The following is a 15,102-nucleotide window of genomic DNA, read 5'->3' as shown; positions in this document are numbered from 1 at the left end:
AGATTGCTTAAACAAACTATCGCTTCCTGAGCTGCTTTTCTCTGCAAGTGAAAAGTGCTAACTGCAAGTTAACAAGCTCAGCTCTGTGACCTTAATTAGTTGATTAGAACCCTTGCAGGAAAGCTCCTGCCAGAAACTGACAAGCCCCTAATCAGTTTCACACTGAAACAGTTTGCCTTCCATGGAAAGCTGAAGTGAAATTGTAAGCACAGTTGCAGTGATTTTCACTTAGTGACCACTTTGCTTAATGTCCAAGTCATTGGAACCAATTTCAGTCACTAAATGAGGACTACCTGTATATTTTTCACTAGCCTATAAGGCAGAAGTCAAGACATTTTCAGGCCCAGGGGACTATTTTGCAACCTTGTAAAATGATCCAGGTACCTCAGAGTAAGTAAAATATAACACTCTCATAAGATGATATTTTGGCAATCTCCCTTGGAGATGTTACCAAGACTTTTTGTGGCATCATTAACATCTCACGAGAATGTTTGATATTTCTTCAGCCTTAGGAGATGTTCTGTGGAATCTCTGAAATCACACAAGATTTTGGCCTATTAATTTAATGGGTGATATGTCACATATAAATTATTTTAGAGATGACGTGTGCTGGCTCTTTTGCTACCCTGTTGAGAATCCCTGCTTCATGTGAAAGAAATAAGTTCTGCTGGATCTGCATTAGGTATGATTGGATCATTTGTTAGCTTCTGAGGCAGAAAAATTACCCACTTTAGGAAGGTAAGAACCTAAAGAACTTCTTTTTTACTGGTTTACCAAGACAGGTGGCTTTTCAGGAGAGGTAACAAAAAGCTAAGATGGTAGTTCTGACTTTTTTGAACCTCCGCCCCACCCAAAGATGCCTCATACCATGCTAGGTAGTGGGTGAAAGTGGCTGTCTCAGTTTCAGCCTGGAATCTCTCCTAGCCCAACTTATAGAAGTCAGAATTAAACCTGGGACTTTCTGCATCAAAATGGAAGGTCTTCTACCAAGCCTAAAGTTACGCACCATCAGGGGAGATATTCTGTCAAATCTAAACTCTTAAAATGGTTGGTGGGCTCCTCTGAAGGTGGGGGATAACTTCTGATACCTTTGGTAAAGATAAATCTTTTGGAATGTAAGAATGAAATGAAATGGAAGCAAAGGAAGGCTCCATTGTCTGAAGTTTGGACTGCTGAAGTGTAAATCAACAAGATTTTACTTTTTAAAAAAATGCTCTCAAACTCAAAATGTTAAATAAAAATGTGAAAAAATTGCCGTGGAAGATTTGTGTCAAGAATGCAACTTTTATTTATGCTCTAGTGAACATATTTCATTAATGAGAAAAGTTCCCATTTATGAACCTTTATGAATCCTGAGAAAATGGAAACACCTGTTTATTTTTTTGTTTATTTTATCCAATTTCTAGGCCACCTGACCCAGTGGTCGCTCTGGGCAGCTTACAAATAAAAGAAAAGCAATACATATAAAAAGAAAACATGGCTGACTGAAAAATAAGCACCCAGCCATAAATCATACAAGACTAGACTAAACTGAAAAGGCTCCACAACAACCTGATCTCAAGACCTTGGGAAACCACCAGGTTTTTTGTAGTTTTCAAAACATTATAAAGGTGGGAGCCACATTAATTTCTTGTGGGGGGGGGATCATTCCAGAGGGAAGGCAGTGCCACATAGTGGGCATACTTCCTGGGTCCCATAAGATGAGACTGTTTGATGGATGAGATTTAGAATACATATTGAGTACAATCCAAGTCTCCTTTTCGACTAATGTTCTCCCATCCAGTCCTCCAGATCCAGCCTGTTTCAATGCTGGGCAGTGAACAAGCTAGAATAAAACCTGAGTACCCCTGATCATTTGTGGTCTATTGAAATGTCTCCTAAACTCATACTTAGTAACACCAGTCCCAGTCGTAGTGAAAAAGGAAAAAACCTGCAAGCAGGGTCAGGATCAGTATGCCAATTCAAATAATACATTTAAAATGTGCCATATATGTCCTATACATTTCAAATACATTTCAAAATGTATTATGTAATTCTAAAACTTATAAAAATGACCTTGTTAAAAGTATAATTTTACTTCGCTACACAGGAATCAAGATAACATCATACTAAAGTAGCTGAATTTTTCTACGGATACAAAATTATTAACCTTCCAGTGTTCTTGAGTGGGGTCTCCATTCTTCTGAAACAGTGTTTTGCTACTTCCTGATCAGTCGTGAGGTCCAATAAAGCCTTCAAAAAGAAAGTCCCAATGAAAAACATGAAGAATGCTATGTCTTAGCTAGAGGTGTAGCAGAAACCACTATCCATTCCTGCTAACAATCTTTTAGCCAGAAATGGCAGGTGCAAACAGAAATACTTACAGCAAAACACTTCCCCTGGTAATTGTTGCCACAGCTCTCTTGCTGAAAAGTTTCTGGGATTAGTAAGTTTGCTGGCAATATTTAGAGGTCAGAAATTGAAATATGACAGTGTCAAACAGGTAGGACAATCAACAAGAGCGCAGGGAAGTTTTAAGATTTCTGATCTTCCCCAGGCAACATAAAAGAGGTCTTATGTTTTATGCCAAATAGGTAATAGGAGGGTCCAAGAGAGTTTGATGGAATTTGCTCTCTGGAGATGGATATGCAGCCCTCCTCCACACCAGGTTCTCTCCCACTGCCTTGATTTCAATAGTTGCATGGAGAGGTTCCAATCTAATGATGTCATAGAATAGGGCATGACCTGTGTGTATAAATACATCTCCAGTTGGAGAAGAAGAAACCATTTATCAGCATTAAAGGTCCCCTACTGTGGAATAATGGATTGATTGAGAAGGATGGATTTAGATTTATTTCAACCCTACTGACAGCCAAGGGATGCGGTGGCGCTGCGGGTTAAACTGCTGAGCTGCTGAGCTTGCCGATCGGAAAGTCGGCGGTTCGAATCCGCGTGACGGGGTGAGCTCCCGTTGCTAGTCCCAGCTCCTGCCAACCTGCCTCCAGCTCTGAGTGATGAATAACGTAAGTAAAACAAAAATAGCAAACCCAAATCACCATGTTGCAATACAGTAATTGTCCTGTTGGAGCAGGACAAAACTTAACACTCCCCAAATGCCCTATTCCACAGCCCCATGTTTACATCCCTGAAGAAACTCATCAGGGAAGTCGCTGTCCATTTGTATGAGGGCAAGCTGTTCCCTGGGCAGGGGGGCACCACTGCGAAGGCCTGATTGTGGAGTCCCTGTTAATGGAAATAATTTTAGGGTAGGACAGCTTGTCCCTCTGATCTTACTGGATGGGCAGATGGTTTTTGGAGCAGGTCTTATTAAAGATACCCAGGCCCTAAGCCATATAGAACTTTCAATGTAGTAACCAACATCTGGAATCACGCTGGAAGCTAACTGAGGAGGGAGTATTAGGTATGTTCCCCGCGTTGAGTTATTTATAAAAATTATAAAGGTGGGATAAAGAAATCTGAAAAGAAAACCTGGAAGCCGATGCAGTTTTAGGTATATTAGTAAAAACATTCACTGCTGGAACTATGAAGGGGTACTTGATGTGATAAAAGCATAAAGATAGATTTTCAGTCAGCATTCTCAGCCCTCAGTCAGGCAAACTACTCTTGGAGATCCTGCATCATATAGTAGCTGGTTAGATTAAGATTCTTCTGAACGATTCACAGCTGGTTGGGCAGCAGTGCTGGCCAATGCTTTCAGCATCATGGAAAGTTCCAAATCTTCCCCAATCTGGATGTGTAACGTTTAATTCTCAGAATTCTCCAACCAGCATGGCCATTGCTAAGAATCTGAGAATTGAAGTCCATACATATGGAGGGTGCCCAGACTGGGGAAGGTTGCTGTATCTATCCTCATCTTTGGTAAACTTGACCATCTTGCCTGAAGATTGTAAAAACTGAAATGGTCAATCCTGTGGCCTAAAGACTGCTTCTTTTCTTCTGACTTGCACCTGTTGTTTTACTATGCCCTTGTACAATACCAGTGTGAGACTAGGCTGAAGCTGCCATAACTAAAAAATGAACCAGGCACGTAAGCAGAGAGGACAAAAAGTCAGGAATCTTGTCTAAAAGATCCCTTCAGGAAGCTAGATAAGAAGGAAACAAGTCATTAAGGAAACAACAGAGAAAATGTCACCTGAACCAAACAAAGGAAGTTGTGCCTGAGCACATTTAAAAAAACCCAATCCCAGCTAAACAACAAAGCAAGACCTTTGGGGGATAAAAAAGGGTCCTGAAGCCCCCCCCCACCTCATTGAGTCATCTCTGGATCCAGACTTGGTAGCTTCCATTCCTCTAAGCTACTGCCTAGCAGCCTAGTTGAGAAGGATGTGGGTGTCAATGAGTGTGAGTGTGGTGTGAGAAAAACTGAATGTACATTGTAACCAGCAAAGTTTTGGTGTTACTTTAAATTTACTGGGTCTCTGTGTATTCCAAAGAACCTGTTGTGCCTCTGTGTTCAGTTGAAAGTGATTTGTGCGTGTCCCTAATTATTTCCTGGCTATTGACCAGGGCTGTGTGTCTGCTCTAGCCACACCTACCTAGAAACTCAGGTAGAGAGCAAGGGGGGCTTACAAGATCAGCAGGCCTCAACAGGCTATGAGTTTGTGAGTGACCATAAACCAAACCTGGGAACATGTGTAACAGTAGTAAGGAAGATAATTGATTCAAGCAAAGTGACCTTAGGGGAAAACAGCCATGAGCTTCCTGTCCTGAATTCTTCATACTTCTGACAATCTGTCTAAAACTTCAGTCTAAAGATCCAGTCCATACTTCAATAAGAAAACAGCTAACTCTTCATCCTCAGAATCTGATTTTGAGGCCAGGTCTATGGTACCTTAGTATCAGAAGCAATGAGTCAGTGTTTGGCTTTGCTTCCAACAGTGCATTTGCTGCCAGTCATTAAATATCAGAAATAAGCTGATGTGGCTTCTAGCATATTATTATTATTATTATTATTATTATTATTATTATTATTATTATTCTCTCCCTCTCTCTCCCTTTCTCTCTCTCTCTCTATATATATATTTGACCAACTCAAGGCAGTGGACTTACTTAATACTCCTGCCTCCAATTTTCCCCACAACAACCCAGCCAGCTTTCATGCCTAAGGTGGGACTAGAACTCAGAGTCTCCTGGTTTCTAGGCCAGCACCTTAACCACTACACCAAACTGGCACATACAGTACAATGCATGCATTGTACATGTGATCACCTAGGTAAAAAGTTTAGTGCTTGAGCCCTCCAATTGATGTTGAACTGTTCCAGATGATACTGGGATGTGTACATATATGTTCTTATGAATATTTGACCTGATGTCCTTGGGAGTATGTGTGCATTCATCCATAGGTCTCCATATCTACCTTAGCCCTCCCACTGTCAATAAATGTGTTGTCCACCAAAAAAGGAAAGAAAAATTCCTAATGGAGGTTAAGGTCATTAACTCTGGGGTGCTTACAGATGTACTGAAGCTCCTTTGCTTGTTGCTGATGCTTAGTTGTCTGCATTTCTTCCGTGAGGATTAGAGGAGGTACAATATTTTGTCCTTGATAGGGTTTGAACTGTTACTTCTTAGAACTTGTTTGTGGGCTTGCCCCTGCTTTAACAGACAACCCAATGCTCATCTGATGGCTGTGTCTTTATATATTGTCTGGTTCTTGTCTCATTATTGTCTTCATTGCTAAGACTATGGTGACACAATCTTTTAGTTCTGTTTTGGTTCTAACCAAAGTGATGGCATTCCCTAACTTTGGATAAGGTCAGATCAACGGGTCCAGGGGAACATCTTAGGATATAAGTTATGGCACAAAGGAATGGACTTTACAGTTCTTTGAGTTCTATGGATTATTTGACTAGTTGCAATTGAATGAAGTGGCTTTGCTCTATTAAATCACATGAAGGAAGAAATGCTGCAGAGAAGAGGGCATTTTTTTCAAATTCTCAGACTGAACCTTTTGTACTGTATGGATGAAAATGCTTTTTCTAAAAAAAAAACCATTTATATATTTTAATTTACATTGAGTTTTTTTATTTAAATTGGATTTTTAAAATTGGAAACAAAATGTAAAGCTCTTTATTTATTTATTATTAAATGTATACACCACCCATCTCAGTATAAAGATAAATAAAGATAAACCTTTACACAAGATTTCTGAAAAAAATAATCAACTTTTAAAATAAAAAAAGTAATGGTCAACATAATTTCTACTTGCTGATACGGAGATGAGACTTAAGCAAACAGCTGGTAACTGATCCTTGTCTAAAAGTGCAACTGAGAAGAGAGAGAGAGACCAAATCATGGTAAGAGAGAGTCAAAGAGGAGATGTCGGAGTATAAATCCAAGGAACACGGAGTGGATTAGAAAGTGCAGCAGAAGACATCAGTGCATATTCCTGTAACACTGCAGAATTGTTATAACAAAAAATAGCACACTTTTACTAGAGATGACAACTATAGACCCTTAATAACTAGTGAAAAAAGCTAATTTAAGTAAATCAAAATAAATAATTCTTTGACCAGTGATTTAAATAATCTTGTTCTAGCAAATTGCCTATTTTTTTTTTCTACTTCTTTAAACAGCTACTGTAATCTATACATGGTAGAATTTTATTTGCTGGATCAGTCTTAACTAAATTAGTGGTAGCTTGTGTGTCTATGTTTTTTACTACCAGCTCCAGAAGCAAACAGTGGGCCTCACAATGGATTTCTGAAAACAACAGAGGGCATGCTGAAGAAGTGTTTATTTTTATATATTATTCATATATACGCCACTAGTGAATGGAGAACTTTAATCTCTGCTGAGAATTAAAGACAGAGATGGGTTTTCTTTATAAATGCAGAATATAGAAGTTTATCAGTTTATATAACATGCCAAGAATTTGAGGGCAGTTTTGGAAAAACTTTACTGGCCTACAATAACTTGGAGAATAGCAGAACTTCAGTTTCACTGTAACTGTAACCATTAACTCCGTAGACAACACCTAAAAGGCTTACTATCAGTGGGGAGTCCATTTTTAAAAAAAAAGAATTTAAAGCAAAGTCATCTGCAAAATTAAAAACATTTAGGCCTATGGATTGGTTACATTAGGACTTTAGGATACTTCTTTTTCCCCTGGTGCACTGATAGTTTCTAATCCAACAGGGAACTTAAAAACACTGGAGCTGGCCTTTGTTGGTTTGAAATGAAAAGGAAGCAATAAGAAACAAATAAATAAGCCACATTTTTAAAAAATGCTTTAGAGGCACACACATCTGCTGCATTTTATTCAAGTCTGCTAAGGAATCATCTACAATGAATTCATATTCACATAAAATAACCCTGCTTCCCTCCCCAACATATTCCACTTTCAGGAGGAATTGACTCCCTTTCCTAACATCTTCGATTTTAGAAATTTGCTCCAGCTGATTATATGGCTGGGCAAGGGGTGCATACGATATCAGAGAAGCACTGAGATTTTCCTATACTAGATTGGGTGGTGGAAATTTTGTCCACAGACAGAAAACCCAACATCTCTTAACACTTGGATAGAGAGGTGCCCTATGGAAGCCAAGTGTCCTGTATAGAGGGACCCAAGTCTATAATCTTTCCTCCTCTGTGATATCGTGCCCTTTATCTTCCCCATCTGCATTATCCACAGATGGGATATTTTGATCAGCAATGTCAGATCTGGGCTCTTTCTCCTCCATTAAGGCTTGTTCAGTGCTGGTGTTTTCTTGATCAGCAATATCTGTCTTTTTCACCTCTATGATGTCAGACTCTTTACTTTTCTCTTCTTCATGCTCTACAGAAGATGCAGGGTTGGACATTTTTTGGTCAGCAATGTCTGATAGCAAATTTTTCAGCTCTGCAATGTCATAGTCTTCATCTGCTTTTACATTTTTCCAGATGTTCTGGTCAAATTGACAGGATACTTTTTCCTCGAGTTCGGTGAGATCACTATATTTATGTGAACATGGGTGTCCTGAGGGGTATAGGGATGGGGGTACAAATACTTCATCATCAAAATAGTTTTGATACTTTCTTCTCCATCTAGAGTCAGCACTGACAAGCCCTGTCACATCCTGAAAAGGCCTCCGTTCCAAGATGGCGTATTCAGTCGGAAATGCTGCCAGGAGAAGTAGAGACTTTCAAGAGATATTCTATAGTTCAACATAAACCAATTGGAATAATAATAATAATAATAATAATTATTATTATTATTAAATGTATATGCTGCCCAACTCCCAGCAACTCTGGGTAGTTTGTTAAAAACATTTAAACATAAATAACAATACAAAACCCCCCCACAAAACAAGAAACAAGATGGTGAAGAAACAAACCTGGATGAAACAAGGGAAAGGAAGAAAAGGGGCATCAATCAGCCTCACCAAAAGCCTGGGCGAGTCCCATAATGCTGTATTATAATCAGGATGCAATATATTTTTTAAAGGTAGGATTTCAAAAAGGGATTGGCCTGGATTGCAAAGGATCTTAAGGAAAGCCTGGAATAAGGAAAATGTTTAGATTGCCCATAAACTATACACCAATGCCAACTGCTGCTAAGAGAGTGAACTTGCCAAGAGCAGTGAAGAACAGAGCTTATTCTCATCTTTAACTACACTCTTCAAAGGGTTGAGAGTATAGAGTGGCTCAGTCCATTTCTTAAGTCACATTGTCTTTTGTGTTTGCAGGTGACGTTTGCAGCAAAGTCCTACAGTAGTTGTTAAATTCTTATGGGTGGATATGCTTGGAGAAGAAGTGGAGGAGAATAAGTAAAAACCATCTTACCATATTGAGTTTTAAGGCATTTACTGAAACTCACTAGATTAAGCAAAAGGGCTACTTAATTTGGTAAAAAAGAGAAAAAGGCATCCATGCAGAATAGCGCATGGAACTTCCTAGCAGGAGAAACTTCTAGAGTTTATGTGGTTGGCTCTCCATTCTGATTGCTAAGGGATAGTTTGCATTCAACAGATTAACCTTTGGTTTCAGCTGCAGTATTCCCCACGCCATTGCTGTGCTAAAAGTCTAGAGCAGCCTTTCTCAACTTTTTTATCCTGGAGGAACCCTTGAACTATTTTTCAGGCCTTGGGGAACTCCTGAATATTCAGGCTCAAAAATAGGCCAGAAGTTACAAAATTATTGTATTTGTTTCACATGTAGGCCTGTATATATGCATTAACAGTGTTCTTAAACTAAAAATAAAGAATGAAACTTACCTCTTTAATGTGAAGTTGCCTGAATTTGAAATATTTTTTTAAATAAATTGTGATCTCCCAGGGAACCCCTAGTGACCTCTTGTGGAACCCTGGGGTTCCATGGAACCCTGGATGAGAAACCCTGGACTTGAGGGTACACTGGTTAGAAAAACTAGAGCAAGTACATGACTTGGTGTGACATGGTAAGAGATTTATTAAGAGAGGAAAATGGATGGAGAAATTTTAAGAAGGACAGATATGGTAGTAAAGTATTTAAGAGTCCCTCAGGTCGGAGGAGATGGGCAGTGACAAATTTGATAAATAAATAAGTTCTGTCGTGAGGAATAAGTGGGTGTAGAAAATGTGGGTAAATAACTATGTGTGGAAGAACAGGCTGCTTAGCAAAATTGGAGGTACCTGTATTGCCTTTCACTCCCATTTGAGCCTCTTCCCCAGTGTCAGCACAGCAACCTATTACCAAAGGTTCATTCCTTATTTTTCTACTTTGGCTCAACCCCTCACAGACTTGACAAGGAAAGCAGAACCCACAAAAGTGAAGTGGACTAAAGAATGCCAAGAAGCACTTGATAATATCAAAAATGCACTTTGTGGCAAACCAATATTAAAAGGACCAGATTTCACCCAACCCTTTGTCTTACAAAAAGATGCCTCTAATGTAAGCCTAGGCGTAGTACTCATCCAAAACCATGAAGGGCTGGACTACCTGTCATCTACCTCTCAAAAAAAACCTCCTCGTAAGACAGCAGAAATACAGTACAATCAAACAAGAGGCATATGTGCTAAAATAGGCAATAGATGCTCTGCAGGTATATCTATGGGGTCAGGAATTCTCTGGGGTACTCAACCGTCAGCCACTCACTTGGCTGCCACAAATGAAGGATATCAATACGCGTCTGACCAGATGGTATCTGACACTACAGCCATATTGATTCAATATTGTACATCAAGCTGGACAGCAAAACATCACTGCTGACTTCTTTTCATGGTGTGGTAAAGACACCGAGATTGTACTAACCTCATAAAAAAACAAATCAAAGACTTGGTTGATTTGGGTTTTTTTCCCAAAAGAGGTATGATATGTGGAACAGCAGGCTGCTTAGCAAAGTTGCAGGCACCTATGCTGCCCTTTTTCCTTCCCATTTGAGCCTTTCCCCCAGCGTTAGCATGGCAGAGTTGCCAATAATGCCAACATTGACACAGGTGCGGGGGGAGATGGGAGGAGACATGTGTTTTGGAGTTCTGCAGCCACCAGCAAACTGAGTACAGCAGCCAAATGAAATAAGGTGTTTTTCCTTCAGAAGGAGTGGGAAAGAAGTACAGAGGCCCAGCAAGACCAAGCACAACAGTGAAAAGGTGCAAGAGCTCTACATGCTGGCCATTAACAGAAAAAGAAGAAGAAATCTCAGAGAGAGGGGACTTAAGACAGACCAGGCTTAGGAAAGAAATGTTGATGCATCCTAGCAATAGTGTAGAGCATAGTATATAGGTAGTTGTAATAGAGTAATAGGTAATAGTTGTAATAGTAATAGAGTATAGTATATTGAATAGTAATAGTATAGAGTATAGAGTATAGTAATTGCCATAATTATCATAGTAATAGTATACAGATAGCAATAGAACAGAATATAGGAATCACTCACATATCACTTTCATATGTTGGTTTTTACAAACTAAAATATCTCCCCAGCCCTTATAGGGAGGTATAAAGAAACCACCTGTCCAGGATCCAGTGCTTTTGTGTCTCTCTTGAATCTGGGCCAATCTAATTGGTACAGTTTAAAAAAGAACATGTGATGCTATGTAAACAGATAATTTCTCTGTAAAAAACAAACTTTTATAATGGTTTAGAATGGAAGTTGCAAAGATCAAGACAGTATACTGATTTTAATTCAATTGCAAGAACAAGGCAGAATTGAGTACCAGTTCCACAGGTTGGCTAGCAAGCATCACACAACTCACCTTCTTCTGCAGAATTCCTCTGTAGTTCCCTTACAGTCAGAAGAAAGTCCTTAAAGTTCAAACACTTATTCTCTGCATAAAGAGAAAAGGGAATGTTGCCAACAGCCCCAACAGAGTTCTGAGCATGATTCGAAGTCCTACTTCCACCTAAACCATCTGAGACCAGCATACAAATAGGAGCTGTTTACTCAGATTAACATTGGATGGCCTGCCCTGAGTTACTATTCTGATGTGAGATTCCTTTTAGGCGGCAGCAGCAGCATCCTTGGAGTGGTGGGGATCAAATCAGTCTGTCTGACACAAGAGCTGCCTCTTTTTGATGTGTGTCTTGATGTTACATACACATCCAAAGGGGCAGCACTTTTGGCACAACTCTGTTTTCATCATTTTGACAAAAGCAAAAAGCTGTGGATGCCCATGTTTTTTAGGTTGCAGGGAATTTGCACAGAGTCTGTGCTCATTCTCCTAACTTTTGACTATTCTGTGAAGGTCTTTTGAAAGTGAAGCAAAAGACATCCCAACTGTTGTTCCAATAATCCTATATTAGAAGATTTTAAACACTGTTTTTTGATTGAACTATTTGCAATCTTTTTATGACAGTTTTATAATTATCACAATACTGGTAATACTTATATTTGCCCTGATCACAGTTTTTGGGAAATGTGTAAAGAATAAAGAAGATGACCTTGACAGAGGTAGGTAAGTGATGAGGAGAAAAACATATCTTAAGTCCAAAACAAGCAGAAAATGTGCAGAAATGATGCAGACAGACACCTCCCTAATTTGCATGGGCATTAGAAGGGGACAAGGCAGAGCACAATCAAACTTGCAAGATTCTGTTATTATAGCCACTCTCAATGAAAGTAGTCTTAAGTCTTCCTGTGAACTCCTGGTCTGGTCTACCTGGTAGGGCTGACAAAATGTTAGAATATACTTGTTCTAAATAATGCATAGCAAGAAAAATGGAACCAAGGGAGAAGACAGACACAAATTTATGGATGGTATCAACTGAAGACACTAGAAACTGCTTATTCTGTCTAATGGTTGGGATGGCCCCATGCATGGAGATACTCACTATTAATTTGGATACATGTCAGTACTTGTTGTATAGCCTCACAGCACAGGTTGACTTCAAGGTTTGCCAGGACTAAGCTCAGATCATCAACAGAAACCATATCATTCTTTATTTTCCTGAAAGCCCAAAGGGTATTCTGGAAGCCTAGAAGAAGCACAGGAGAGAGAATGACAGCAATAACTTATGTTTCTGTGCACAGAGTTGGAGGTACTGAAACTATGTTTGACCACAAACCTTTCAGCTCTGTTTTTTAAAGCTATAGGTGGGTCAGATCTACCCTATATCTAATTTCATCTGTTCCATAGCAACATAAGGGGTTTAGCAAGTCTCTGCATGGCTTTTATGAGGCAGCTGGGGAAAAACGGGGTGTAGTGTTTTTGATACTCCCATGATCAGGTTGACAACAGATGTGTCCTGGGTCTGGTGAGGAAAGTTTGAAAGAGTTCATATGTTTGTAATATGTGTAAGAGAATGAACTCTACCAGATTCCAACTTCAATGCATGCCCAACACCTTCTAATCTTAAAGTGCCTTTCCATCATGAGCAGATCCCAAAGGAATACAGATCTGAAATGCACCCAAGAGTTCAGCTTCTTGTTCAGCAGTGCAGCAGAGGGCATGATGGGCAGTTACTTCAACTGAAAAGTGAAGGATGGGATAAGTGGAGGTGTCTGTATTCCTTCAACTTCTGAGGCAGAGGAAGGGAAAAAAAACCTCCAGCTTCCACAGCAACTACCAGAGCTGTAGCTAAGGGTGAGGATGACAGAGAGGGCAAGCCAACCAACTTCATCCAACTGTTGCCATGGACACTGGTGTGTAAATATAAGCTGGGGTGGGCAAAAAGACCCCATGGAGCTGCTACTACGATTTGACTAGGCTGATGCAAATATAAGGACTGGCAAAAGACAGAGAGGGAAAAGGAAAGGGAAAGCTTGCTCTGCTTTCAATTAATTCCTCATGAGTCAAGAGATGAAACATGAAAAGTATGACTCATACGCAGGCTTCCTTCTCTCAATCGAATGTCAGAGATACAGCATTTAAAAAAATATAGAAGAATTTAAGGTGTGCTGAAACACCCTTATTCTTAGTTTAGCTATGTCTAACATCATGCTGAGTTGGGTGATTACTCCATCACACTGCCAGTAGCCATGAAGGCAACCCAATATCAGAATGCAACCCATGTCACATACAGAACAGAATAAAGGAGTGGATCAGAATTTCCTCTTTGCTCCTACTAAGGTGCAAACCAGTTTTCATTATCATTTAGGTACCTCTCTGGGTTTGCACAAACACCAAACCAAACAAATATACCCATTCTCACAACAGTGATGTTTGTTTGTTTTTTTAAAAATGAAAAGCAGAAGATATCTTTCAGGTGATGAAAAATGAGTATAAGTGTAAAGTATAAAGAGAGAGAAAGAAACAGAATTCTGCCATGCAGTAATAGTTCTGCAAGCGTTTCTCCTGTTATTGCCTCAGTTTCTCTTCTCGTACCTTCTGTTTCAGCAAATGGTGAGGTTTTATTCACAACTTCCAGAAATTCTGAAAAATTCAGAGTCCCAAGAACTGTAAGAGAGAAGGAAGGAGAGTTAGAAGTGAGAGTTACATAAATACATGCAGATAAGCCGTTTGACACAGAGGGTAACATTTGGTGCGCAATATGTGACCCTTCAAAGTTGAGCCAGAACTTTCAGCATCTCCAGCCGAACTTGGCCAATAGTTATAGCCAACATTCTTTCTGCAAAAAGATTTGATGGACTAGGACGAACTACAAAGTGAACATAACAGCACAAAGGGAAGGCTAGATCAGTGGCATCCACAGGATCTTGCTGTTTTCAGAATTCTGGCATCATTATAGTGTTGGGCCTGGATGGAGCTTCACGACACATACTGTACAGAAATGGGGTGAGGCTTGTGTTGCAATGCTGCAAGTATGCTTTTGTCAGTCTGACACACAGACACACACCCGTCCCGGTGGATGCTACTGACCAACTACATAACATACTATGGATAACTTGGATATTTTCAGTCAGTGTGGCTTCTCAGTTGGGAAGGAATACATAGAAGAGTGTGTGTGTACATGTACAAAGTATACCAAAATCATAATGGCTGGACTTTGTATATTATGTACAACCAAACTGTGATTTATGTTTCTTACTCACTGGATTGTGTAAACCCAGTTAATGGTTTACACATCAGGTAAAGATATACCAGACACATTTGTCCAACATGCTAAATTTGGTTATGATTGTTTTGGTTCAAAATGTTCAGTGTACTCAGCCTGTTTGGTTAGTTTATTATTCACTTTGTGATTGTAGATACTTTAATAGACTAATTCAGGCATCAAGCTGAGCACACTGTATAAATGCAAAAGCAGTCCAAACTACCAGGTAAGACCTCTAGAGATTCTACAGCAGGTTAAGATATTTTCCCCTCCCCAGGCTGTGGTTCATTCAGTGATCTAAACATGCAGGAGATCAAGCTGCCATTTGCATTTTTCATTCTGACCTTCACTGCACAGGGCTGGGTCAAATAAACTGAAATTAATGCACATACTGGTTTCCACACGGCCTTCTAATTTCAAGAGGGCATCAGCTTTCCCCAGATTGCATGCACTGTAAGTAAAACAACTGCTAATGTGGCTGAAAGCCTGTGGATCAGGGTAATCACATACCATCCATGTCCATTAACTGGAGAGCCTCATACATCTCATCTCTGGTCACTAGGATCTTGAGGGTGTGAAGTACAAATAGGAGTTTGCTGAAATGAACCCGGCCACACTTCAAAACGTTGAAAACTGTGGAAACTCTAGAGAGCCCTGAACACACTACACAATCTGCAAAGTAAAACACCAGTGCATTAATTATTTCCACAATTG

General features: G+C 39.7%; 1 protein-coding gene across 1 annotated transcript; it reads right to left on the bottom strand.

Annotated features, from left to right (window-relative positions):
* Positions 1–7,118: 7,118 nt before the first annotated feature.
* LOC134496321 (uncharacterized) lies at positions 7,119–11,319 on the bottom strand. Its single transcript, XM_063302056.1, has 2 exons — positions 11,151–11,319; positions 7,119–8,098 (listed from the first exon to the last, which is right to left on the bottom strand). Exons 1-2 carry the CDS (start codon positions 11,317–11,319, stop codon positions 7,569–7,571), a joined length of 699 nt encoding a protein of 232 aa, XP_063158126.1. The 3' UTR covers positions 7,119–7,568.
* Between the last annotated feature and the right edge of the window lie 3,783 nt (positions 11,320–15,102).

This window comes from Candoia aspera, chromosome 4 (genome assembly GCF_035149785.1).
Source record: "Candoia aspera isolate rCanAsp1 chromosome 4, rCanAsp1.hap2, whole genome shotgun sequence".
NCBI lineage: Eukaryota > Metazoa > Chordata > Lepidosauria > Squamata > Boidae > Candoia > Candoia aspera.
This window is presented reverse-complemented; position numbering and strand designations above follow the sequence as displayed.